The sequence below is a fragment of the Strix uralensis genome, chromosome 19 (assembly GCF_047716275.1).
Source record: "Strix uralensis isolate ZFMK-TIS-50842 chromosome 19, bStrUra1, whole genome shotgun sequence".
In the NCBI taxonomy this organism is placed as follows: Eukaryota; Metazoa; Chordata; class Aves; order Strigiformes; family Strigidae; genus Strix; species Strix uralensis.
In genome coordinates this window covers 4,031,792-4,058,259 of record NC_133990.1, presented here as the reverse complement: position 1 = coordinate 4,058,259, position 26,468 = coordinate 4,031,792, and the positions used below count along the sequence as shown (strand labels likewise).

At 57.0% G+C, this 26,468-nt stretch overlaps 1 protein-coding gene across 8 annotated transcripts in view; it reads left to right on the top strand.

Moving 5' to 3' along the window:
* Positions 1–26,468, top strand: part of SEPTIN9 (septin 9) — a 144,806-nt gene that overhangs the window by 105,840 nt on the left and 12,498 nt on the right. For 5 of the 8 annotated variants that reach the window (XM_074888845.1, XM_074888847.1, XM_074888844.1 and 2 more), the window contains 4 exons: positions 18,674–18,865; positions 22,604–22,732; positions 23,150–23,231; positions 24,097–24,234. In XM_074888845.1, coding sequence (XP_074744946.1) covers positions 18,674–18,865; positions 22,604–22,732; positions 23,150–23,231; positions 24,097–24,234 — 541 coding nt within the window. Of the gene's footprint in view, positions 1–1,304; positions 1,323–2,293; positions 2,456–11,307; positions 11,367–18,673; positions 18,866–22,603; positions 22,733–23,149; positions 23,232–24,096; positions 24,235–26,468 lie in introns of those variants that run through there. The other 3 variants (XM_074888852.1, XM_074888850.1, XM_074888848.1) reach the window with 3 other exon arrangements.

The following is a 26,468-nucleotide window of genomic DNA, read 5'->3' as shown; positions in this document are numbered from 1 at the left end:
GCTGGGCTGTGTCTCAAGGCCGGGGCTGAAGCAGGAAGGGAGCGGGAGAGCGGAGTCACAGCGGCCAGTGCTGGGTCCGGGGGGTGAAATGGGGCAGCAGCAACGTGATCCAGGTGATGGGGGCTCCCTGGGGTGTCAGCTCCCAGTGGACTGGGACCCCACTGCGGGCAGGCCGGGACCCCGCTGTGGGCAGGCTGGGACCCCACTGTGGGCAGGCTGGGACCCCCACTGCGGGCAGGCTGCCCTCACCCAGCTCCCACAGCCCTGCAGTGAAAAGGGCCCTTGGTTGCTGGCGATGCCAGGCAAGGGTGCGTGCTGCTTGTGAAGGGGTCTGTACTGAATTTGGGAGCCCTGCCCCAGCCAGGGGGGCCAAGTGTGGGTGTCTGCATCTGCCTAGATGGTGGGAAGGGGCTGCTGCAGCTTCGCCTGCCTGGCAAACGTGTGGCTCTATCAGCTTTGCTGGCTTCAGGGAGATGCTCTTGCATTACTTCCCCTGGGAAACACGTTTCTGTGGCATCGTGGGGAGCGTGTCTGGTCACGTAAGAGAGGGCTGGCGGCCCGTGGTCACCTCTCTCTTCGGTTTCTGCTCTGAAAGTTGGTTGTGAATTGATGGGGAAGGAACCTCCTGGTGTTTGATGGCCCCTTGTCCTGATGAGCACTGGGGAAAACCCATCTCCTGAGCATCCTTGTGAGCGCTGGTGGGTGGTGCAGGGCACCAGGCCAAGGAGGCAGCAGGGAATCCGCCTCTCCCCGGCCCTTTTCTGTAGCTCTCAGTGCCCATGTGGGAAGTGCCCCCCCAAAAGCAGCCTCCTGCTTTCCCCCTCTCCCACCCATCCTGCCCCAGCCCCACACAGCAACCCCCAAACTGAGCTGCAGCCTGTGCCCAGGGCACACGTCCCTGCCTGCACGGGGGGGGGGGGTGCACTGCGGGGTGTGCTGGAGGCACCCAGGGCCTGGGGACACCCCCCCCCCAAAAAAAAAAGAAAAAATAAAGCAGGGGATGAGGATGCCCAGCTGCCTGCTAGGGCAGGTCTGATCCCTTTCGGAGGGCGGGGGGGGAATGTTCAGGCTCTTGCCCCCGGGCCCCCCGGCCCCGCAGCGGGGTGTGGGGGGTGCCGGCCTCTCGCTGTGCCCAACAGCGCCGCGGGTGCCCACGCGTGGGCCAGCCCACGAGGAGCGGGACTGGCCTCCCCCCGCCCCGAGAGCGTCTCCCCCGGCTTTTCTCTTTAATTGGCTCTTTTGAACCAGCCCCGTCCAACCCCCTCCCGCCCTCCCCCCGCCGCCTCCGGCCCCGGCCCCGCGCGGGAGCTGCGGCCGCCCGGGTGAGTGTGCGGGGACGGGGCGGGGGGTCCCCGGGATGGGGGTCCCCGGGCGGGGGGTCCCTGGGGCTGGGGGTCCGGGAGGGAGGGAGGGAGGGGGGCAGGGGCCGGCTCCGCGGCGGGAGGAGGAGAAGCGGCGGCCGGGCGGGCCGGGGCCGGGTCACGCCGCGCTCCGGTCTCGCGTGGGTTTGCTGGTGCGGTCCCCGCCGTGCCCGCCCGGAGTTTGTTCCGTGCTGTGTCGCAGCGTTCTAGGTGTGCAAACCGGCCCAGTTGCAGAGCTTGCTTTCTTTTTTTTTTCTCTTTTTTTTTTTTCTCTCTTTTTTTTCTCTTTTTTTTTTTTTTTTTTTTTTTTTGGCTCATTCTTCTCTCGCTGTTTGCACAGTGATCGTGGAAGATTGGGAACGTGTATGTTTAAGTGACACGGTGGGAACCGTTTGGACTTGCTAAGAGCACGGGTTTTGTCGGGCAGAGGCTGGGGGTGCTGGGCAGGGGCAGCCCGGGCTGTGTGCGGTGTGTGCCCGCAGGAATCGCTTGTTTCCCCTTGAACCCCAAAGGACCCGCTGTCACCCAGCACCTTCACACACCCCGGAGGCAGCCGGGGGGGTTTCTGCTCCTGTTCTGTGACCCCGCTGGTGCTGCCCGCAGGCAGCCTCTGAGCAGGAAAGGCTTCACGCCAGAGGATTGCAAACCAGGCTTTTTATATCCATCCCTGGTGCGACGACACCTCATTCAGGGGAAAAAGCATCCGGGATGGATCTGGGCTGATGTATTCTGGGCCAAGACTATCTCCAGCTCTGCGGGGGCTGATTGGGGCCGGGGGAGCAGCTGGGCTCCGATGGGGCTGATGCTGCTGCCCTGTGCTGTGGCTTTTGGCATACACGGAGCTGTTATATAAGGTTTCTCAGAGATTTCATAGTTTAGGGCCAGAGGGCACTGACAGAATGTTGTGTCTGCCCTTCCATAAATCGCAGGTCACTCCATCTCGCCCCCAAACCCCTCTTCAGAGCCACAGACGTCCAGCCCTCCGTGAGCTGAGCAGCCGTGTGCCCTGCACGGTGTGCTGGGCTCGCTCCCGCTGCTTTCAGGGGTGAACGCCCAGACCAGAGGAGCGCACGGACATCCTACTCTAGCACCAGGCAAGTTCTGGATTAAATGTCCCTTGTGTTAAGCAAGTTGCTTAACTTTATTGAATTCCTGCTGCCGCAGAAGGTGGGTGCGGCAGATGGAGCAGACCGGTGGTGCAGCTCTAGGGTGGGAAGAGATTTTACGCCGCTGTTGGAGATGCGCTGGCTGAGGGTCCTGGGTTCCCTGGTGCTAACCACCGTTGGTTGGTTTGACTGAATTCCCCTGTGAGATAGGTGGGCCTGGGCTGGGGGATGGGAGATTTGCATGTGCAGGCAACGCTCGATTGAGCTTTGGTTTTGAGATGAGTGGCGGCTCAGGCACTGCACTGTAAAAAAAAAAAGGCAAGAATTGCAATTCCATGTGAACCCCTAAGTGCCATTGCCCCATCCAGGTGTGATTCCGGATTGTAGGATGCAGCATCCAGGAGGAGAACAGCCATCCAGGGTGTGTGCCCTGCTTACAGCCCTTCTATAAGGGCATCCTGAGTGCAGATAAAGACATGTCAGGATAGAAAAAAAATATTTGGAGAACCCATGGAGGACTGCGATAACCCTGGGACCTGTGAGCCCTTCCAATACTTTTGTAGTTGCAGTCCCTGATTTTCCATGTTGAGAGCAAAATACTTGTGTGGCTGTGGGGCTCGTGGGTAGCTCGATGGTGGTGTATTGAATGTGTTTGACCTCACAGCCATTAAGCACATGTATTTTTGCTAGTATACACTAGCCATAGCTCTAGGTATGCAGATGTGGTGGGCTCTAATGGCTTAGTGGCTAATAACCCTGCAGCAGCAGTTCCTGGACACCTCTCCATGGGGAATCCAGACTTCCCCTCTCCGAGCACAGTGGAATTTTTATAGCCTGTGGTTTTAAATGCTGTGATTTCCGTATGGCTGTGACGCTGCATTGAGCCCTGTCGAAGCTGTACTGGGGCTGGGCGAAACCCGTGCTGGAGAGGTTGATCCTTGGGTAACGTGTCTGAGCTTCGCTCCAGTATGCGGGAAGAGCTGGGCTGGGAAAGGGAAAGACAGCTCTCCTGGGGTTACGCCTACTGGGTACTGTGACTTTATGTCTGAATACAACTATACTTTATTTCAGGTATCTCTAAACTTTGGTAGACGCTTTGTGGAGAAGTGTATGGTAAAGCTAGCTCATTTGTTAAAAAATAATAACAAAAACTGAACTGAAAGAGCTAATCTTGCAGACACAGCTCAGTACCATCCTAGGAGTGCCTGTCCAAAAATCCAGTGGCATTTCAAGGTAACAGGAGGTGTGGGGCTGGGGTGGTGGGAAGGAGCCGTGGCAGAGAGGCCAGGCTGGCCAACCCCCTTTGCTACAGTAGTAGCTGCCGGGGCCACGCTGTGACGCGGGGAGGGACACAGCACCATGGGACGTGTGCCCGGGTGTCAGCTGGGAGACGAAGGCAAAGACTGTTCGTCCACATCCATAGTGGGTGTGAGCACCGTCTGCTTCCCAGCAGCATCCCTGGCTTTGTTCCCTGGAGGACCTCATCCTTATGGAGAAGAGGGAGAACTCTGCTGCTAACACCCTGAAGCTCTCCAGCTCATGCTGGCTCATCCTTGTCATCCTGAGACGTGGTCCCCAAAATGCTGGGCAGTGTTGGGATGCTCTCAGGTCCCTCCCTGTGTGCCCTCATCGCCATCGGTGATCAGTATGGCAGGGTGCGGCCAAGCATCACCCCGTGGGAATTTGGAAATCCCTGGAAAGCAGCGGGAGTGAGCCCAGCGTGCCATCCAGGCACTTCTCCACTGCTTTCTCCAGTCCCTGATAAAGCACAGGAGAACCGATGCCAAGGTCTGGATACTCTGGGAGTGCTTTTGGGGCCATCAGACCTTGCCAGGCTAAGATGTCTGCATCCCCCTGTATCCTGCTGCAGGGATGCTGACTGGATCCAGCTGCCTCCACCCGACTCTTCCTTCTCACAAACTTGTGGAAAAGTGATTTCTCTTCCCATTTTCTGGCCCTCTCCCAAACTGGGTTAACACTTGCTGCGGAGGCAAAACTTGCCGGAGGGGCCTGGTCAAGCGGGGCTGTAAAAGCCACATTTTCTTTGGGAATCAGATTAAGGCCTCTTCTTCTGTGCTGGGCGGATGCGGGTGACATGAAATCTCTCTTTGTCCTGGACGGTATTTCTGGCCCAGCTGCAGCGGGTTAACCCTTTCTTATCCCACACAATCCTGGTGATGAATGGCCCTTTGCTAAGCAACAGGGTCCTTTTCCTTGGGCAGCCGTGGGTGGAAGCGGGGGCACTGTGGGCTGTGTCGTCCCCCTGTGCAGCCGGGGGCTGAAGTGACAAAGCCTTGATACCTGGGGACCGCGTTGGCATGTATGTGGGACAGGGACCTGTCCTCACGCTGCTTTCTACTGCCTTTCTTTGGCATTTTTTGTCTCTCTTTATTCCCCCAGATAAACTGGTAGAAGGGGAGATGTGCCCCAGTCTTGCACTGGGACCAGAGCCCTCTCTGTGCTGGGGCAGCCCCAGGCCGCTTGGATGGCACAGAGGGTGGTGGGTGAGACAGGGAGGGAACAAAAGTCACAGTGCAGAGGCTGGGCCAGCTGTCGAGGACAGGAGAGCTGCTTGTGTGCTCCCACCGTGTCAGCGGTGCCCTGCCAGGCGCTGGCACTGGGCTGCAGGCAGGACCATCCTTTGGTCAGGAGAGCTGGAGGACTTAATTACCAGCCAGCAGCAGGGTGACTGCAGGCAGAAAGCACCCGTATGGCTGCAGGGAAGCCCTCGGCTCCCTTGTCCAGGGTCCAAGGAGCCAGCTTGGTTTGGTACTCGGTGCTTGGCTCTAATCTGCTGTGGCCAAGCAGAAATGAAGGTGATCTCATAGCTGTGCCCTGAGGACTGTCAGCATCTCGTGCTGCACACGCAGGGCTTGAGTTTGTTTCACCTTTTTCCTCCACTGTACCACATTGCTGCATCACCTTGGATTCATCCATATTGCTCTCAGCCACGGCTTGGCTTATTTATTTATGCAAAAGCCAAATGGCAGCAGGGACCAGCCCTTTCTGGTGTCCAGGCAGAGCTGGCAGGGGCGCCCAGCGCCGGCTCCCTGCAGAGCGGATCCTGTGCTGTTATCAGGGCGGCTCCTGATAAGAGCAGAGCAGGGATTTCCCCGCGGGAGGTCCTGGACCATGTCACAGTGGCACCAGGATTTGGCAGCAGCGGGCCTGCAGACCACAGGTCTGAATTCTTCCCGTGCCCCTCCACTGAGTGTTAGGACGTGGTCGCCCCAAGGCTGCTGGAGAGGTGCCGCCAGCTCCCAGATCTGACCCCAGGAGCAGATGGGGACCGAGTGGGACTTGCTCACAGTACTGGGAGCTGTGGGGAAGCAATGCATTTCCCTCCCCCCATCCTCCTGACCTTTCCCCATCAAAATACAAAGCACTATTATTCGTAGAAAAGCACCTCCATCAGAGGAGACAGCTGGCGCTGCAAGCAGCTTTCTGGGGATGGGTTGCTATTAATTAAGCTGCAGGAGACAGCCCGGCAGCTTGGCAGCTTGAATGGAGTTTTCCTTCTTTTCAAGGTTAGGGTGCCCTAAATTCTTTCTTCTTTACCTCCAGAGGGAATTTATAGGTTTAAAAGGGGAAGCACACAAAGGATGGAGAAAGGCCCTTTATGTGCCGCTTGCACAGACGCGTCTCCATCGCACTGCTGGCGAGGAGTGTGGATGTGCAGAAGGTCTCCAGGGACCCTTAGGACACCCCAGCACCCACTTTGCAGCTCACTCCATACTGGGTGGATGCTGTGACCCCCGGGGATGTCACGGTGCCCGAGCATCCCCTTGCCACTGCCTGAGCATCTCCCCACCTAGGGAGCAAGGTGCGTTTCCTCTGGCAGGGCTGAGCTGTGCCATCTGACAAGCTGTCCTGGGGACTCTTGAGCTGCAGCGTTGCAGTGCCAAGGCAGACCAGTCCCTGCTGAGCAAAACCTGTGCTCAGAGCTGCGGCGGGGGGGCGAGAGTTGCCTGGAAGTTGCTGAGTGTGCTTTGCGTCTGTCCGAATCAGCACGTCCGTAGCCAAACTGGTGCCCCCTGCAAGGGGGAAGGATGTTGGGAGGAATGGGCTTTTTCTTGCTTTTTCCAAATATTTGTGGCCCCAGTGTGGCTTCCTAGCAAAGCCCATTCCCTTCTGGAAAAGGATGGATTGCTTAAGCATGCTGAGGAGCCTCCTGCCTTCCCTGCCCAAGTGAGCAGGCACCACAGATCCTCTGTGTGCCAGAGGAAAGGAGGCTGCTGCAGGGGCACTGCTGGGATGTGACACCGGGAAGCGAGGCACGGCTTCCCCAGGGAGTGGGACACGATGCTGGGAAGCAAGGCATGGCCTCCCCAGGGATGGGACATGATGCTGGGAAGCAAGGCATGGCCTCCCCAGGGAGTGGGACACGATGCTGGGAAAAAAGGCACGGCCTCCCTGGGGAGTGGGTGACTCACGCCGAGGACATGGTGGCAGCTGTGCATGCTGGCTGATGGCAGCATGTGAAATAATTTCTTCCATCTTTCCCTCTGGAGAATGGGAGTGGGCTGGAGGTGTCTGGCTGGAGGAGCCCCGAGTTTTTGCTGCCCTGGGAGCAGGAGCGATCCTGGTGTCCTGTGTAACATGATTTCAACAAAATGGCCATGGTTCAGTGATGCTGGCAGGCTCTGCTGCCAGCTCCTGGCCAAGGCCTGGAGGGGTTGATGGTGGTTGCTTCCTGTGCTGGCTCAGGATGTCCCTGCTCTGCATGATGGAGCCTGCAGAGCCCTGAGATGCTCCTGGCAGCGCCTGCACCCTGTGGTACCTGCTGCTCCACTGCTGGCTCTGTCTAGGGAGGTTTAAGCCACCAAATAATGCCTTTTATGAAGGAACCAGTGTGATACTTGCAGAGATGTCTCTGAAATGGGCTGCTCAGAGAAACTGCTCAATGCCAAAACCCAGGTAGCTTGAAAGAAAAAAACCCAACATCATCTGGACTTGGGAGTCCAGAACAGCCAGAAGGGAGGAAATTCTGCAGGTCTTGACATTACAGACCTTCTGGTCCCTGGAAGGGACCATGGTGGCTACCTGCCAGAGCCCTTCCCATGTGGTTACACCTGCAGACCTGCAGCCGGGCTCTTAGAAAAGTGTTGGCATTGGTTTTAGATGTTCCTGGTAATGGGGATCCTTTCTGCTCCTGCTAGAAGTGTTGGTGTCTCTTTCAGTGTTTAAAAAAATTAAATTTTGTTCTTGCAGTCTGCAAGCCCGCATCCTTTTCTCGGTCATGCTGCCTTCCACTGAGCTTGCTGGTGCTTTACCAAGGTCTCTGGACGTGCTTTTCATTCTGCTATTGATCTGAGATTATAAATATATATGGCAGGATTTCAAGCTATCCATCAAAGTCATTGAGGACTTGCAGGTGGTCAGCATCGCTGCACTATTAAAACAATAAAAATGATGTACTAAGCCCTAACGGTGCACTTTTAACTGGGGGTCGGTGCGGTGCATTGGAAACGTCCCTTCAGCATTCCTGCGAGAGAAGATGTCCTGCTCATGCTCCCTGTGCTCAAGGGATTTGATGTTTTCTTAACATTGGGCAGCTTGGGGTGAAACATGTTTGTGGGCAGCCCTGCAGGTCTTCCCCGCAGGCTGGTTAGTCCTGGTGAAGCTGTCTTTGTTTGCAGATCTCCGTTATTCCTCAAAGCTGGGGATCTGTGGTTGGAGTTGGAGTACGTGCTGACCAAGGGCAGAGCATTGCCTGGCATAGGGCAGAGCTGCAGCGCTGCTGGGGTGGCCGGGGCACAGCCCCACTGTCAGGCAGTTTTCTGGTGCAAGGTGAAAACTCAGGTACTGTGGAAACCATCACTGGTGATCTGCTCCTCCTGCTGCCTCCCAGCCTTTCCTGAGCATCAGTGCTGGGCCACCTCCTCCACTGAGCCCTTCCAGCCCTGTGCTAATGCGGGGGCTCGTCCCCGTGGCCCTGTGCAGTGTGGCTGTGACATGGGGACCTGCTTTCACCTTCGCAGGTGTCAGATAAGGTAGTACAGCTGGGACTGCATAAGGCAGGCAGGAACCTTCCTTATTATTTTAGATTAGTTGCAAGACTAAGAACTGGATCTGTAGTTAATTCAGATCCCTTGGTACAACTCACAACAGCAAGAGGGCCTCGCTACAATTGCTCCTAACTCTGATTATTGTTATTTTAAAGATAAGAACAATGACTTTGTGATTTTAAAACTCTGAGTAGGGGATCTGGATCCAGTTCCTGGCTCTCTTGTAAGTTTTCTGTGTGACCCTGGGCGAGTCACTTAATCCTTCTGTTCATCTGCACCGTAGGGGTAAGGCTGCTTCCTTCCTCTGCCTCCTGCCTGTTTGCAGAGCGAGCTCTTGCAGCCAGAAACGAGCAGTGGGAGAACAAGTACAGCAGGGCCCTACTCTCCTTGCAGGAATAGAGAGATGCTCCTCTAATAGCAAATCCCAGAGGTGGCTATTTGTCACTTTGCGAGTTCCTTCTCTGTGCAAACAGCCCCAAAGCCACCCAAGAGCCTTCATGAAGACAAGCACGGTTACCAAAGCCCGATGTACTTACTTGCTTCCAGGCCAAGGATGCCACTTTATTGTTCTTCTGAGGTGCTCACTCCCCCATCTTGGGTTGTTTGTGGGAAGGATGAGATATAATTTGAAACAAAGTATTTTCTACGAGTTAATCTGAAAAACAACTTGTATGGTCTAAGCTCCCATCCTGCTCCAAGTGTCTTTGCAGCGCTTCAATGACCAAGGGAGGAACTTTTCTATAGGCTTGGCTTTCTTCCCCCCCTCATAGACAAGACTAAAACATGGTTTCAATGTGAAAAAATCCCACCAAGGAGTGAGGTGTGGGTTCATGTGGCCAAGCACCCTGTGTTCACCCCTCTGCTGCTGGTCTTGGTTTGGGCAAGTGAAGCCCTAACACCTGCGCAACGGTACGGATGTGGTTAGTTTAACGGCAGGGACGTGACGAGTGGATTGTGTCTGCAAAGCCCACGTGCACCTGAGATCCCCCCTTAGCCCGTGCAATATCTGAGCGAGCACGGCGGAGCTTTGCAGAGCTGGGCTGCGCTGCTTCCCGGCTCTGCTCCTGCCTTTTCCCAGCTAACGCAAGGCTGGAGGGACTTGCAAACAGACCCAGCTGCCACTTGGGCAAGCCCAGTTTGGCATCTAGGGTTGGATTTTCCTGGAGATTAGGGAGATTAAAACACTAATGCCCACTGATAGGGGTTAAAGCTTTATTAAGTCATAAAAAGTGGTGTAATCCAGCAGAAAGCTACGCACAGCTGCAGCGTAAGCAGATTGAGACTGGGTTTCCTGACTGGGTGCTGGGGTGGAGATTTCTCAGAAATTGGTGTTTGTGGCACTTGCTGAAGTGGGGAGACGCAAGTCTGGCACCCCCTGAGCACCCATCGTTTCCAGGGCAGCCCACACCAGCCTTGCTGGGCTTGGTGGGGAGGGGGTGCTGCCAGCCCAGCGCATGGCGGCTGCGCTGGGTGGAGGAAGAGCCGCCGCTGTTGTGGAAGGTGAGAAGGAAAGTGAGAGCCACGCAAGAGCCACGGGCGGGCTGCGGTGCCGCTTGCCTCAGGAGCGAGAGGCTGACAGCGGCCGGGGATGCTGGTAACAGCTCAAAAAGGATGGGCAAGTACTAGCCCCTGGTTTTTGGGCTGTGTAGAGGCTGTGCAGGGGAAATGGAGTCCTTTGGGTATTGAGAGCTGGGAATGTGCAAATCCATCTTAACCCTTTTGTTGCCTGCAGGCCTTTCTCTGGGAGTGCAGATCCTCTGAGCTGAGGGGAGAAATACCCCGAGATCATCGGATAGGTCAAAGTAACATGTCAGAAGCAGGGGTCTAAAAGAGGCAGGTTGGCTTCGTGTCGTGGCTGCGAAGGGAGGGAGAGCCCTTTCTGCTCCCGGCGTTGCTGGACTTTCCGCTCCTGCTGTCCAGGGCTTCCCACCGTCACGGCCGAGCACCACCGAGGGGACTTGGACCCACACCAGGGCTGCCGTGGGAGCGGGGCTGGGGGGCTCAACCCACCGGCCTGGCCCCGGGCACACGGCTACTGGCCTCGCGCGGGTGGGGCCCTGCTTCCCGCTGGTGGGAGAGAGGTGGTGGTGAAGCTCTGGAGGTCAAGATACAAGGCAGGAAGGGCTTGTGGAGACAGATAAAATCTTTATTCAGCTTCATCGACATGATTTTAAAAAGCAGCCAGGCTGGTGGGTGTAGGCTGCCATCTGGTCCCCGGCGGATGCGAGATGTGGCCCAGGGGTCTTCAAACAGCTGCAGAGCAAAGTGAGCCCACGGTCAGCGGCGTTAACACCCGCCGGCGGCCGGTTTCGGTCTCCGCCGGGAGAATTTCAGGATGCTTGAAAGCAAAAGGCAGGTTTCAGCCCGGAGCCCCGAGTGCCGAACGGGCTGTGCTCGGCGCTGGGGACGGGCCCTTGTCCCTTCGCCCCTGGGGCGGGGGACGGACCGCGGCTCTGCTGGGGATGGGGGTTTGTCCCATCTCGCTCTTTCCCTGGGGAAGTCCCGAGCACCGACCAGCCCCGCACCTCCTGCGTGGGCCCGGGAGTGACCGCGGGTGGAGGGACGGGGTGGGATGCACCCCCCCCAAACCCCTCCCGCTCTTAACCTCTAGGATACCCCCAACACGCCCCCGGCCCCGGCCCGGGACAGGCTCGTAGCGGCTGGGGGGTGGAAACCGCCCTGGGGCGAAATAAACTTCCCGAGAAGAGGCTCCAAGCCCCCGGGCCGGGCTGGAGGGGGAGGAGGGCGGTGGGGGAGGAGGAGGAGGAGGAGGCAGGGTGATGGGGGAGGAGGAGGAGGAGGAGGAAGAAGGGCGATGGGGGAGGAGGCGGAGGGCAGCGCGGGAGGAGGCGGGGACCCGCCGGCTGCCGGAGCCGCCGCTGCCGCCGCGGGTGAGTCGCCGGTGCCCGGGGGCGGGGGCTCCGCGGAGGCGGGGGGCAGCGGAAGGGGGGGTGGGGGGGAAGTGCTTTTTTGGGGTGAATTATTCGGGGGGAAGGCCTGAGAGCGCTGGGGCGGGGGGTGTTCCGCTGGTTCCCACGAAGGGCCCCGGGCACCCGAGCGCGGGGGTGGGGGGGGGAACCGGGGCAGGGGTACCCGGGTGCGGCCGGGGGTCTCGTCCCGCAGCCCCCGCCCGGTCCCTCTCGCCCCTGCGCCCCACAAGAGGGGCCGTTGTTCGGCGGCCGCCTGGCCGCGCTGCCGGCATTGTCCGGGGATGAATAGCGGCTGTGTCCGGGGGGCACCTCCCGCGGGGTCCCGGCGCCCCGCCCGCGCTGCTGCCGCCGCCCCCCAGGAACGGGCTCTGGGGGCGTCTGGGACGCAGTTGCCTTTTGTAAAAAAAAAAAAAAAAACCAAAACCAAAAACAAACAAAAAAGAACCAAAAAAGAACCCCGACCCCTCAAAAAACAAAACAAAAACCCCCAAAAAACCCCAAATCACCCAAACAAAAAAAATTAAGCTAAACTAAAAACCTCAGGATGTAAATCCCTCCTTGAGCGCTGGGTACTCCCGTACGTCAGGGTGCTGGCAGCCCTGGTGCCACTGGCTTGGTTTTTATTTTTTAATGCCGTAGTTGCAGAGGTGGGTGGCTCGGCTGGGTGGGGAAGGTCAGCTACCTGGAGCCGGTAGCCCCGGGCACACCAGCCGTGCCAGGTGCTGGTGCGGGGCCTGAGGCGGGACGCCTTTCTCCCGCAACGCTTCTTGGGCAAGCTGAGTTTTCAGAGCGCTGCCTGCCTCTTTGTTTTCAAAGCATAGAGCTCTGCAGGGAAGCGGTGACAGCGGCGAGAGGAGCTTTCTCTTGCCCAGGGGCTGGGAAGGGTCTCCACGTCCCTCCCGTGCTGAACACTATCGCCCAGGGCGGTCAGGGGGCTGGAGGGGGTCCCCTCTCCAGACCCCCCAGGCCATCAGCTTTGTGTGGGTCCTCGGCACCCCGAGCCTGTCCGCGGGGAGCAAGGGTTGTGCTGGCCACCGGCATTTCACTGTGTGGGGCCAGTTGATGGAGTAGCTTTGGCTGGTGTTGGCGGGCAGGAGAGTTCCTCTGCGACGGGGTTGTCCCCAGCAAGGCAGGGCTGGCCTTGGGGTCAGCTCTTGCTCCACCTCCGGGGGAAGCTGCTTACGGAGGGAGACCGCTGGGGCTGCATGGCCAGAGACCTCCGCGTGCCCGAGGCTCAGTTTGCAAGACTGGAGCAGGCAAGACTTGGGGTTATTTATGATCACCTCCTTCCTTTCAAACTTCTCGGGGTAAACAGGATAACAGCGTAACAACTGCTTGCAGGTCTCTGTAAGTGGTTTAGAGCTGCTGCCTCACGTGGTTGGAGAAATGAGGATGTACAACTGCCGGCTGCGCGGGCTGGCATGTGTCTGAGCCGGGCAAGGGCGGTGGTCGGCCTCGCGCCGTGCCTGAGGTGTGCCGAGGCGACGCGGGAGCTTGTGCCTGAGCTTGTGAGTACTCGAGGTTGTGTCCAGGCAGAGGTGGCACCGCGGTTTAACCTCTAGGACAAGCTCACTGCATCCCAGCTCAGAAATGCCCTTGAGCAGAGCCTGCAGCAGCCAGAGAGTTAAGCAAGGAAGAGGAGCCCTGGAGCATCCATCTCTGGTAAATGAAAGAAGGGGTGAGCTGCGGAGGGGTGAGAGGGGTGAGCAGCGGAGGGGTGAGCTGCGGAGGACTGTTTCCGGAGCAGGGAGGGGGAAGCGTGCAGTGAGTGAGGACGGAAGCACACGTGGTGAGCGGGGATGACTCGACCTGCACAGCTGTGCGCGGTGCCCGTGGCTCCTGTCTGTGGCTCAGCGCTGTGGCCCTGCCTAGTCATCTACCAAAGCACTCACTCCAGAGCAGGAATCGCTGGCTCCTTTTTTGATCTCTGAAAATGAATTTATCCCCCTGTGTGAGTAAAAGGTTTCAAGCCTGGAGCATCTTGCATGCTCAGGAGGTACCTGGCCACCTCTCTGACAGCTTTGGGGTGGATTTGGTCTAACGAAGCGTAGTTAAGCATCGTCTGCTATTTCTAGGTTGTCTCTGCGGGCATCAGGTGGAAGTGCAAGCCAAGAAGGAAATGTAACTGGTTGGTAGGTGGGCCTGGGCTGGCAGCCAGCCTGAAACCATAGCTTTGTGCCCAGGGATGCAAGGGACGGGCTCCAGCTTGGGCCTGGCTGTGCCAGCCAGCCACAGATGAATAAAAACATCCCTAGTTAGAGTTTGGTGCTGCAGGGTCTCTGGCAGTGGCTCTGCATGCCATGCTGAGTCCTCCTCTGGGGAGCACGCTGCACCCCACTTTCGGACTGAGCCGTGCCTCACATTCCCTGCTACCCACACATCCCTGCGGGACCAGCACAGACCTGCTGCGTTCAGCACCGGGGGGATCCCGTGGTGGCTTGGACTGGGCAGCTGAAGAAAGCAGCGATGCCTGCGCCATGCTGGGTTTGCATCCAGCCCCGGCTTTGCTGCTTCCCTCCCTCCCGACTCCTCCTGTCCCCTCAGAAGGGAAAGCTGTGGCTTTGCCACCGCCTCCACGCCTTGGATCTGTTTCCATAGCTCATGGTCACCGGCTCGGTGTGCAAAGGGGAAAGGGCCTGGAGGCTGTGCGTGCTGCCGTCCCGCCGGCCAGCTGTAGTTAACTAGGAACTATAAATTCACTCTTTGGTTCTAAAAATGCCTGTTACACCCTACAGGCACAATTTTGTAAGACTGCAGCTCCCAAAAATTGAAAGGTTAGTTGGTCCGCACTGCTCCCTTGAAAACATCTGTGGATGCTCAGCTGCCTGGGCAGCGGTTGTGTTTTCACGCCCTGATATACTGCTGTTCGCTGCTGTGAATCTTCCCTCTGTGTTTGCATCAACCCATCCAACAAATCTGGAAGCCCGCGGCGTTTCCAGTCTCCGCTGTGTGGAGGGAAGGGGAGTTATCCCCACCGCAGCGTCCTGGGCTTCTCAGTGCTTGTTGCTCTGCAGAACCAGCTGCAGAATCACCAAAAGGTGGGGAATGCTTGGTGCTCCCTCCATCTGAGGGACGTTTCTTTGGTTTACCCGGCAAGTGTTAGCATTTCTCCATTGATTGATTGCATGTGCATCGGTAGAGCAGGCGAATGGTTTGAATCTGGCGGTGGGTGGCTGTGGCAGAGGTGCAGCCTCCTGGCCTCTCTCCGGTGGCTCCATGCAGCTGCTGAGCACCAGGTCCATGACCAGCCCTACTCTGGGATCAGCTCTGCCCTCCGGATCACCAGCATCCTGCTCCCTGTGCGTGGCTGGAGCAGAGCATAGAGCTGCTGGGTCTAACTGGGAGCTGGGGTATGCAAGATGTTCCTGGTTCAGCCTCTGCAAGGGTTATTTAACCTTTGTGTATCTGCAGTGGAAACACCAGCCTCCTACAGATCCCTTTCCTAAATCCTCGATGAGGATTGCCAGCCCCGGGGTTCAAGGTTTTGGGTGAGCCCACGGCCTGTGTTTGTGTCCCCTGTCCGCAGCCGACCCAAGTTGTTGCAGCCGCGTGGCATCGGTGCAGCATTTCTAAGCCCTGGGTTTGCTCGCAGCCCCTTGCCAGCAGCGTTTCTCAAAGCCCATCCCACGGCCGCCCGCGCACGGCGTCCAGCTGGCTGGAGGAGCGGGGGGCTCCCTGGGGGGCTCCCAGGGGCTCCCCTCTCTGCGGGGTGCCTTTCATCTGCTGTTTCGCAGATGTTGGGTTTGGCTTGTGTCTAACGTGCATCAATTACAGCGCAACAGCCCAGAGTCTTTGGCAAAATCAACTCTGGAGCAGCTGTCCTGAGTCAGCCTGGCGCCCGGGCTGGAGCTGTGGGTCTGTTCCCATTTGGTGCAGCGCTGCCCTGAAGGTCTCAACATCTCCCGTGCCCACGTGGAGAGGGTTTCCCTGGCAGAGGGGGTCTAAATACGGTGTGAGCATGTGTTCCCGCGTGCTTCATGTTTATCCAGGAACACATGAGCCAGGGGGAGCTGCAGGCTCCGGGCTCTCTGCCCCCATCAGCACAGCGAGCAGCCCGCGCGCTTCCCCACCCTCCCTCCCTGCAGGAGGGACAAGCAGCTGTCTTACGGTGGCACTGGTGAAGCAATGGTGTGTGAGGTTTGATCCTGCTCTTGCCAGGGACTCGGTGGCAATCGGAAATTTCTGACAGTATTGGGTGTTTATTAATCCATCCCTCCTTGGAGCATTCTGGAAGGGCCAGCTCGGCGATGCTGGCACCAAGAGTGCTGCAGGTTTGGTGCTGTCCCCACAGAGAGCACAACGGGTCAGACAAGTACAGGATCTGCCTGTGGCATGTCCCGGGCAGCCACCGCTTCTGCTCCAATTTATTTCTAGGATCTTTCTGTTTTAGCAAGTATCTGCAGGGAGTACTCCCTGCCACCCAGCACAGCATCCCCATGTGCCTGCGCCGCGGAGTGGTCCTGTGGCTTGGCCGCATCCTGCCTCTGCCCCTTGGAGCCAAGAGGCATGCATGAGTCCTTGCTAAGAAAAGACTAGCGCAACGCTGGGAAGCTAAAAAAAAAAAGTGAAGGTCTGGGTTGCAGCATTTCCCTTGGGAGTCTGCTGGTGCCGCTGAAGCATTTGTGTCTTTGCATCCCTGCTGTCTTGAAGACACTCCTAGTTGTAATATATCCATTTTTATTTTATTTTTTCCCAAACAGTAGCCAGGTGGTAGAAGAAAACGTCCTTTAGATCACCTTTTCCCTGCAGGCGAGCCGAAGCCGCGTGGGCCGCGCTGCCGGCTGTGCTGCTGGAGCGCATCCCGGGTGGCAGCACGCCTGTGGGACCGCGGTGACAAACGCGACGCCTGCCATCGCCCCCTGCTTCCTGTGGCTTTTGTCTTGCTGGGGACTGGGGCGTCCCGAGCCCTCCTTCTCGTGCTGAAGGCAACGTGGCGAGGCAGCACGTAGCGTCTGCTCCCTGTGCTGGGGACAGGTTTGCCTGCACGTCCCCCTGCCCAGGGAGGGGGTCAGCCCCTTCTGCCGGCTGCTCGTCAGCAGAGCTTGATAGACGAGCAGCAACCAGGATGTGCTGGAGATGCTCCTGGCCTTTATCGCCAGCGGAGGGTGGCTTTCTGCTCCATTTGTTTAATTTCTTAATTTCACCAGGCACGCTGTTGGGCCTTATCTGCACTGATTTCCCAGGCTGCCATCCCGTCCCACAGGGCCAGCACGCTTCAGGCTCGCTCCCATGTGTGCCGGCAGTGCCTGCAGGAGTTAAAACCGTTGCATAACCCAGCACTGCTGCCGGTGGCAGCATATTTTCCACGTGATATAGTATTTTTTTTTTTTCCTAGTGGTATGTAGGGATTTTTTCCGCTTTCAGCCTTGCCATTTTGGAACGGGGCTGATTTGGGATCTGCGGTGAGACCTCGGGCACTCCAGGCCATGGGGCTGTGCAGGGGGTGGCGTGGCAGCGCGTTGCCGGCCGTGCAAGAGCCTGAATCCGTGCGTGCCCTGGGAGCAGCGTGCTGCTGCCGTGTGTCAGCTACAGCGTGTTTGCGCTCTAGCAGCCCTGTGAGTAACGCTGGTCAGCACAGCCTAGGGTTGAGGGTTGGAAAAAAATTGTTCAAAGTGACCAGACAGTCTTTGGGATCAGTTCTGGGTTTGCTTTTTATTATTTTTATATATTTTTTCTGCTTGGCCTGTATTTAAGCGCGTGGAAGCGTGCTGTGCTCCCAGGAGATGAGTGCTTCTGCCTTGCAGAGCCCCGGCAGGTCCGGTCTGACGCTGCTCCTGCGGCTCCTGCCCCTCACCGGAGGAGAAGGGATGGTGGGCTTGTGTTTGGAGGAGCCCCTTTGGGCCAGGCACGTTCCTACAGACTAATCCATTCAGAGGGAGGGGGAGAAAACCAGGCAGCACCTCATCAAAGGCCAGAAATAACAGTGGGGTGAGGAGATGGGCTGAGAGCCATATTTCTGTTTGAAGGAATGAGGATGAGGACTTTGCAAGAAGTCCTTTGCAAATAATAATATTTTTATTAATAATAATAAATAATAAATAGGTGTTGCGAAAAGCTTAACAAAAATAAAATGCTTGCTTAGGCTGGTGGTTGCAGGGACTGAGGCATCAATCAGCAGCAGCCTGGGGTGCGAAGGGCTCTCAGAAGTGTGTTTTCCTAAAACCTCCAGTGCCGTGTCTGTTAGAGGAGCTTGCCCTGCGCGGCTGACAGCTCCAGGAGCTTGCAAGGACCTAGTGCATGCTCTGCCTTCAGGATGTTTGCGATATCCCTGCGGGTGACAGGGAGCAGCTGGGGCTGGATGGGATGCACTGCATCGACCCTAACGCCTCAGGGACACTTTGTCCTTCCCAGCGGCAGATGCTCCTGCCTGGTGCCCAGGGGAGTGGGTGGTTCCCCGATTTTTGTTACAAAGGTGTTAAATGAGGAAGTAGGTTTATGTTTGCTTCTCCTGAAACGCTTTGCTAACCTGGAGCCCTCTTGCAGGGGAGACAAGCACCCTGTCTGCGGGAAGCTGAAGGGTTTGGGTTCTTCAGGTGGATATCGGCAGAATTAGAGCAGGATCATGAAAGCTTCATGGCTGCATGGGTGTTGTCTGGTGTGACCTGTTTTGATGCAGATGGGTTTGGTTTGGGATTTTCTGCAGGCTGGGGCCAGCAGCCTCTGTGCTGCGTCAGCTGGAGCTCAAGGAGGGCACGTGTCAGTAGATGCTGAGGACTCCTCTGTGTCTGCAAAGCCAATCCAGTTCTCCGAAACGTGGTCGCGAGGCATTCGCACCAGCAGTCAGCATAGTGCTGTAATTACAGTGGTACGGAGGAGCGGGCAGGCAATGTAGGTCTGCAAGCCTTTAACGGCAGCATCTGGGCACAGGGCTGTGTTGCTAAAAGCCTCCATCACTCACTAAATAAACTCCCAGGCTTGTGCCAAGGACTTTCTCAGTGCTGGGTCCTGCTCCACGGCGGCAGATCATGGAACCCGGTGTGCCTGCTGTCCCCGTAGCAGCATCCTTTTGCTAAGGCAAGCTCGGTGATGTGGGCAGGGATCAAGGCGAATCCGTCAGTTAAGAAGGGGAATCCCAAATTTAATGTAATTACAGGTGAAGGAAGATCCCACGTGCCTTCTCCCTCTTAGCCGCCTGGTGCCCCGAGTCCCCGCACGTGCTTTATTCCTGCTTCTCATGCAACAGGCAGCTCCTTTCCCTGCCAGGAGCAGCATCCCGGTGTGCTGGGCACTGCCTGCCACCCCTGACCAGCCTCTCTTTGCCTCCGCAGGTCCAGAGGCAGTTCCCAGCCACGCACCCGTCATGACGGACGCTCCGCGGGACGCCGGCCCCAAGCAGGCGATGCCGACGCGGCCGGAGAAACCGGCTGCGGACTTCGGCTATGTGGGGATAGACGCCATCTTGGAGCAGATGAGACGGAAAGCCATGAAGCAGGGGTTCGAGTTCAACATCATGGTCGTGGGTGAGTTTTCCCCCCGCGCCAGCTGCCCGCAACGTGCTCAGCGAATTGTTTTTGTTCTTCTGGGACAATGTTTGTCCTCTCTGGAGTCTCCTTGGGAGCAGCAGCGTGGGCTCAGCGTTGGGGTCTCTGCCTTAGGAGTCAGCAAACCCTGCTCCCGAGGAGCTGGCTTGGATTCAGCTGTTGTTAAAGCTGTGGATGCGACGTGACCCATGGTCCTGCACATCTTCCTGTGTCTCGGGGTGCATTGGGTAATGCCACAGGCACGGCCCGGAGGGGAACACCTCAAGGGGTGTTGGGACTCACCGAAGCCTTGCAGAGAGCTCCCTTGCCTGCTCTCCTGGGAGCCTTGCACTGGTTTGAGCAGTCTGAGAGCATGTTAAGGCTCAAGGGGTTGCACTGCTGCTGGTATAGCAGAGGCCTAATCTTTGCTAGTATTTCCAGCAGTTTGGGTAAAATTCCTGCCTACGAGTTTTCTTGTATTGTTCTGTTCAGCTCAGGCAACTACGCTACAAGTACCAGGGAAGGAATGCTGCGTGTGATTTACTGTTGGGAATAAAGAGCAGCAAGAGGGGTTTGCATAGCTGGGTCATTTGGCTTGAACAGCTTCTGCTACTGGTGGCCCCTTTGAGGACCTGCAGTGTGGCACAGCGGGGAATGAGAGTGTCCCAGAGGGTGTCTGCATGCTGGAAGGTTGTGTGTCCAAATTCTGCCAACTGCAAGCTCCTGTTCATTGGCTTTCTGAGGTTACAACGGTGCATGGGACGAAGGAGCTTTATTTCAGCTAGAGGCCACTGGCTGCATCGCTGCTGCTCCGGCTGCAGCCTCTGGGCTCCCAGTGCCAGGGACTGCACCACTCACTCACCAGCAAAATGCTGAATAGCCAGAGAGCTGGGTGGGCACTGCGGGACACTGGGTGAGGGGGGAAAGGGAAGAGGGGGCTTCCTGGAGTTACGGGAGGGCCTGATCCAGAGTTTGCTAATTCTGTAAAAGATACAAGTGTGCTGTAGCTCCCCAGCAAACTCTGCCTTTCTCATTTTGATATTTTCATACACAAATTGATCTATGGGAAGGGCTCCCCAGGCTCGGCGATTGCTGCAAACCCCCAGTCACTGCAGAATCAGCTCTTGCAAAGTTTTTTAACAAACCCTGCTCCTTGCTGCCAGTGGAGCAGCACTCCCAGGGCAGAGGGATCTCAGCACTGATCCTGAGAGTCCGCAAGTGAGATTGCATGAGCTGAGCCCCCATTTCTCTGCCAGAAGAGGCACCCATCCCTCCACAAGCAGGCTGTGCCGCAGCAGCGCCTCGGCTTTCTGCTTTGCAGATGTGGAGGGATGTTCAGGAAAGGGCCCGGCTTTGCCTTGGCAGCGCTGTGTGTGGTATGAAAGCCTGTGCTGCAGCGCGGCTGGAAAACATTGTTCTTTGCTTGGCAGGCTCTGGGCTGACTGTTTACTGGCTGGGGAATTCGTGGCAGCATAAACAAGTCGAGCACTGGCCCTCCCAGAAGACGGGAGGGATGCGGGAGGAGCAGCACCTCGTGGGGTGCCCTCGGGGAGGGGGTGCTCTGCGGAGGCTGGGAGGCAGCAGCCAGCCCTCGTCCTGCTGCGTTTCTGTAGGGGATGGTGGGCTTCTAGGGATTAGTTTAGCTCCTTTATTCCTGTCCAGTCTAAGCTGTGAGTCCTTACATTGAAATCATTACAATCCCTGGTTTGCAGGCGGGAGATGAGGGGAGGGAGGGGGAAGACGACTTCTCCTGCGTGGGAGGTGGGAACTGAGCACCGCTGCTGGCGGGGGGTCACTGCCCGCACCGTGTCCTTGCGACGGGCCTTCTTGAAAATCCTCTGCCCTGTGTACCACGGTCCCTGTTCAAGAAGGTTTCTCCAGCCTAACTGAAGGGGGGGCTTCAGGCTGAGGTCGGCTTAGCCCCGTGTCCTCTTAAGGCTGTGGAGATGAGAAAAAAGGTGTTAAGCTTAAAAAACCAAAACCCCAAGCACATCTTTTGTGTTCAGTTTTTGGTGCAAAGCAGCTGGAAGGAGAGGAGAGCTGGCTGGGCACAGTGAGGCTCAGCTGTGCTTTCCTCACCTGATTTCAGCTCAGGAAAACACATTGGGCTGCAAACAGGGGAGTTGGGAGCGGGTCTGCCCTCGCTCGGCCGCCCGTGCCGGGGCCGTCGGGTCCCCGGGGTGCAGCCGCATCCGTCGCTCGGCGAGGTCAGCCCGCGGCCGCGGTTCAGAGAGGGATGTCGCATCCGTGGCTGCCGGCGGCTCTCGGCTCTGGTCCCTGTCCAGGCAGTGCAGCTCCGACAGCTTGGCCAGGCACGAATGCAGAGACCGACTGCCAGGAGCTCTAGTGTTGTGTCACCCTGCTTTCCCCCTCTCCCCACGTGCTCCGTTTAGTGGGCAGTGCAACGAGAGCTGTGCTTTGGCTCTGCATTCACAGCTCCAGACCTGTTTGTGCTTGGCCCCACGTGTTTTCAGGCAGCAGAGGACCAGGAGCACCTGACCCCAGCCTGGTCCACATGTTCCTTCTACAACCCAGCTGTGATAGTGGCTGGCAAACAGAGTTTTCCTGTGCTGGGTTGCAGCGTGCCATCCGTTGCAAACTCCACTCTAAGTTGCTGTTTGATCAGGGAGCGGGCTGGCCAGGAGGTGATGCCCAGTGCTGATGGGCTGGTTGACCACACCATTGCTTTAGTGTTGGGTGCCTTTGGCAGCCTGGATGGGTCAGGGCCCGGAGGACGTAGGTGACACCCTTGCTGCCTCTGTGCTTAGAGATACTCTGTGATGCGAGGGACATGCTGGCGGTGGTGCCACGGTAGTTGCCTGCAACGTGGCTCGGCAGAACGGGGCTGAAGGGGCCCCCATGGCGTGTGCAGAAGCTCTGCAGTGACTGCAGGGGGCACAGAACATCTGCACTGAAGCCAAGCATTTGCTCCCTGGGTTTTGAGGAGTTGCTCTGTTTTGTTTGCTCTGGCAAAATTGTTCTTCGAGCTCATGAGACAACTGGTTTGGAGAGTTGAGAGCTGCTGGTGTCCTTTCCACACAGATCGGCCTCAGCTCTGGGATATAAAGCATGAAAATGCTTCTCTCTAAAAGCTGTTTTTTTCTGAAGTTGTGGAATCTGATGTGCTTCCTGGGACCTGCTTAAAAGGGTCTGTGCAGCCAGCCAGTGCAATTGCAAAAGCAAGTCCAGCAGGGAAGCAGCAGCGGATGCTTCAGGGCTGAGGTTTGGGAGACTGTTGCTGCTGTTAATCCTGTCCAGCTAAGGGCTTGCCAAGCTGCTCCTAAGCCTTTCCTGTGGAGCTGGACAGGGGAGGCTGCACAGGGGTAAAGGCACAGATGTGTTGGGATGCTCCTTCCTGGGGTTCCGTGGTCCCTGTGCCCTTCTTCAGGGCTGCTGAATGTCAGCACAGCCCTTAAAACATCCCCAGCAGCGTCTGCCTGCCCTTGGGGTTGCTGTGATTTCAGCTGGATTCAAGGAACCAGCTCTTGAGCTGCTCACTCCCAGCAAGCTGGCTGCTTTGGAGCCAGGGAAGGTGCTTGCTGCCCTCAGCATCCTCCTGCCCGAGATGGACTCGAGCACCTTGAGCTGGGGAGGCTTCAGGGAAGCAGCTGCCCCTCTTACCTCCCTCCCACAGATCTAGTGCAGGCTGAATCTGTCAGCATCCCCATCCCCTGGCCCCTGAAAAAATAGCCCGGAAACGAGTGAGTGCTGACTGTGGTTTATCCTGCTCTTTTCCAGGTCAGAGCGGTTTGGGGAAATCCACGTTAATCAACACCCTCTTCAAATCCAAAATCAGCCGGAAATCTGTACAGCCGACTTCTGAAGAGCGGATCCCCAAGACCATTGAAATCAAATCCATCACTCATGGTGAGGCTCTGCAGATCCCACCTGGTGCTTTGGCGTTTGGTCCTGCTCTGCCTTGTGTCTCTGGGAGCTCATGGGGGTTGTGGACCACCACTAAACCTCCATGGTCATCTCTCCGAAGGGGCTTTTGCCATCCAGAGACACTTGCAGGGCTGAGAAAACATGTATTTTTAATTTATCCACCAGCACTGACTTAATTGTGATGGAAGGCAACTAGTGAGGTGACCGTGGGTGTGGCATTTCAGGGCAAATGTGGTGCTGCATCCCTTTGGAGGGCTGATTTGTGCCTGTTAGAAGCTGTGAAGGTGTGTTTCTCCCCTGGGAGCAAGTTCCAGCCCTCCAGCTGATTCTTGGAGGGTGCACTTGGCCAGAATGCGCATCGATGCTTGCCTCATGCACCTGCTTTCCTCTCCGTTTCAGAGATTGAAGAGAAGGGAGTTCGCATGAAGCTGACAGTCATCGACACCCCGGGCTTTGGAGACCACATCAACAATGAGAACTGGTGAGCTGGCTGTGCGCTGATGTGGGGACCGGTGCAGAGGGAAGGCGGCCAAGCCCTGGGGCATCCTGACCTGGAGCTGGTGCCAAGGGCTGTAGCCTGGTCCTATGCCACCCATGCTCTGTGGGGAGCAGGGGAGAGGGTTGTTGTGGGTGGCAGTGCGGTGCCATGCTCCCCAGGGCTGATCCTGGACCTTGTGAGAGCCCACAAACATCCTGCTGTTCTGGGCATGAGACAACCTTTGTTTGCGGCTGGGAGCAGCTGTGTGCCGGCGTGGCCTGTCCCTGGACCTCGCTCATGTGGCTCTGGAGGCTGAACTCTGCCAGGAGTCCCTGGGACAGTGGCTGGCTGTGCAGGATGGCCCCCCTGGGCCGGGCAGGGCTGGCGTGGCTGGCTGATGGCAGGTGCCTTCTCCTCACCACGACCTGGGCTGGGCTTGTGGGGTTTGATGCTGCTCTTGCTCCTGTGCTGTGACACTGTGCAAGGAGCCAAGGGACGCTCCCCACCCTGCCCTGCTCAGCAGCCAGGTCCAAGAGGAGAGAAGGGAGGACTTCTTAGGCACTTGCTTGTCTAAACCAGCCAGTAAATCCCCTCCTGCTGCGGTGTGTGGAGTTACCAAGCCGTGAACATGTGAGGTTTGTGATTTCCCTGCCACCCACAGTTGCTGTGTGAATGGGAGCTGACAGGAACTAAAATGTTCTCTGTGTGAGTGTGTTTTGGTTTGTTTGTTTGTTCTATGGCATTCTGTAAGATGCTGAGTATCCCTAGCTCAGCAGGCTTTGCTTCACACAGTCAAGCCAGGTGGGAGGTTCAGGGTGGTCCAGATCCCTCACACAAACCCATTGTCCATGTTCCTCTCTCTCTGCAGCTGGCAGCCCATCATGAAGTTCATCAACGACCAGTACGAGAAGTACCTGCAGGAGGAAATCAACATTAACCGGAAGAAGCGGATCCCTGACACGCGGGTGCACTGCTGTATATACTTCATCCCAGCTACTGGCCACTCGTACGTACCCTGCTGTCCTCGCTCAGACCCTCGGGGCTTCCCTCTCCTGCGTTCGGTCTCGGGCAGCTCCGCCGTCAGGGTCATATTTGGGATCCCCTCTCGTGTTTCCTGGGGACTTGAGGAGCTTGAGGACAGTGTGAAGCTGTCCTTCCTAGGGCTGTAGCATCTGGAGCCCTCGCAATAACACAGCAGAGCTGCTGTACCTCAGAGAAACGTGGTGTTTCTTCTCCAAGGGGCCATCAAAGCCTCCCAGAGCTCTGGTTAGCTGCTTGCTTTGCTTTGGTCACCTTGCTTGCTCGACCAAGGATAGACACCAGTCGGTGAGCTCTCAGATTGGATGGAGAGGCTGCCTTTGTGAACAGAACATTAATTTTTTCTGCTGTGCTCCTGCCTTTGTAAGGGGAGAAGCTGGTTTTCCTCATGCTACTGAGGGAGTGAACACCCTCACCCTTTAAGGGTATTTTGTAGGTTGTTTGACTAGTCTGCAAGTGGGATGCAGTTTATTCAGCACAGAGCTCTCCTGGCTCTGGCACTTCTCAAGCGACAGTATCAAAAGCCCAGATCTCACTCCACTTTTTTTCTTTTTTTTTTTTTTTTTCTTTCCTAGGCACGTAGCCTGCAGTGAAAATCTGGGGCGCTTAAAGTGTCTTGAAAAATGTGACTTAAAGTATCACAACATAAAACGAGACTTAAGTTTCCTTTTGATTTGTGTCAATTCCTTCCACTTCTGGCTCTGTCTGTGCGGGGAGGTTTTTGGGTCTGTTTTCAAAAGTAAACTTAAGCCGCCAGCACTGTATTAATGTCAGCCTTTTCCTCTTCCCCATGTAGAAATTTATTCCAGTAGAAAAGACTTTGTTTTGCTTCTGTCAGTGGGTAGACCAAAAATGCATCCTTCACTGGAATAAAATGACTGCATGGGCCAGTTATGCTGCTCTTTTGTAACTGGCTGTCGATTGGGAGCAGAGGGGCCAATGAAATGTTTATGGTTTAATATGATAAAGCAGAAAACATTTCAAAGGGAGATGACATTTTTAGGCCAGTCTAGCATCTTGGTCCCGCTTATCTCAGCCCCGATCTGCAGACCCTGCCTGGGCAGGTCGGAGTGTTGCAGCATTAGCTACGCTCAAGCTTTTTCTCATCACTTTGGGTGTTTAACTCTTAAAAGCGCATCCGATGCTTAGAGCCTGCAGATATTTGACCTGCACAGAGGCTGCACGTTCTGGGTAGCAGCAGCTGCCCTTCCTGGGCCGTGCAGGCGGTGGTGTGGAGCCTTGTCCGCGTGTCCCCCGCCGGAGCCTCTCCAGCCATGCGCTCTGGTTTCTCTCACCCGCCGGCTAACAGCAATTGTGTGGATATTCAGCTGCTTTTTTTCTTTCTCTCCAACAAACATGTGTTTCCAATATCCGAGCAAGCCCGGTGGTTGGAGGCCGTTGTTGCTGAGCCCTGTGCTGATCCTCCTTCCCCGTAGCCTGATAGCCCTGCTGGGACCAGCACTCGCTCCCCGGCCGTGGTGGCTCGGGGGCTGCACTTTCCTGCCCTGGTGTCAGAGCTGGCCTCTGGCTCACGCGTCCCCCCTGCTGCGGGACGGAGATAAGCCAAGGCATGAGTGAAGGGGGACAAAACCCATCGGGAGGGAGAAGTTGGTGGGAAATTTTGATTCTCTGAGAGCTCAAGCGGGTGTTGGGTTTCCTTTCTGCTCCCTTGTGAAGCCCAAGTTATGTTTCTCATCACCACAGACAGGCTTTCCCCAGTGCTTCCATGGACACAAATGGATGGTGTGTCCACCTCTCCTGCGGCAGTGCTGGTAGCAGAGGATCATGCTCCTTTGGGAGGACAAGGGTTTGGGAGCCCGTGTCATGGGGTTGTCGCACAAGGCCGAGTGCAGGTTTGTGCCCCTGGTGAGGCAGGAGGTCTGTGGTCCCTTGCAGAAGGGTGTGGGAAGGGCATTGAGGTCCTTGATGCAGTGCCTCTGACGTCTCCGGGCGGTGATGGGGAGCACAGCTCATGGTGCCGCAGGGAGCTGCACTAGGGACATCCCGCACCCAGCTGCTGAGAACGCCACCATGACCACTGGCACCATCTGTGTGCTCCCCACGCCGCTTGCCATCCCGGGATGCTTGGTGCCATCCGTCCTGAGATAGTGCTTGCACGGGGCTTGTTTGTGTTGCCTCTGGGGAGCTGCTGCCTTCACCGTGTGACAGCCAAAGCAGCGGTGACTTGTGTCCATCTGTCCC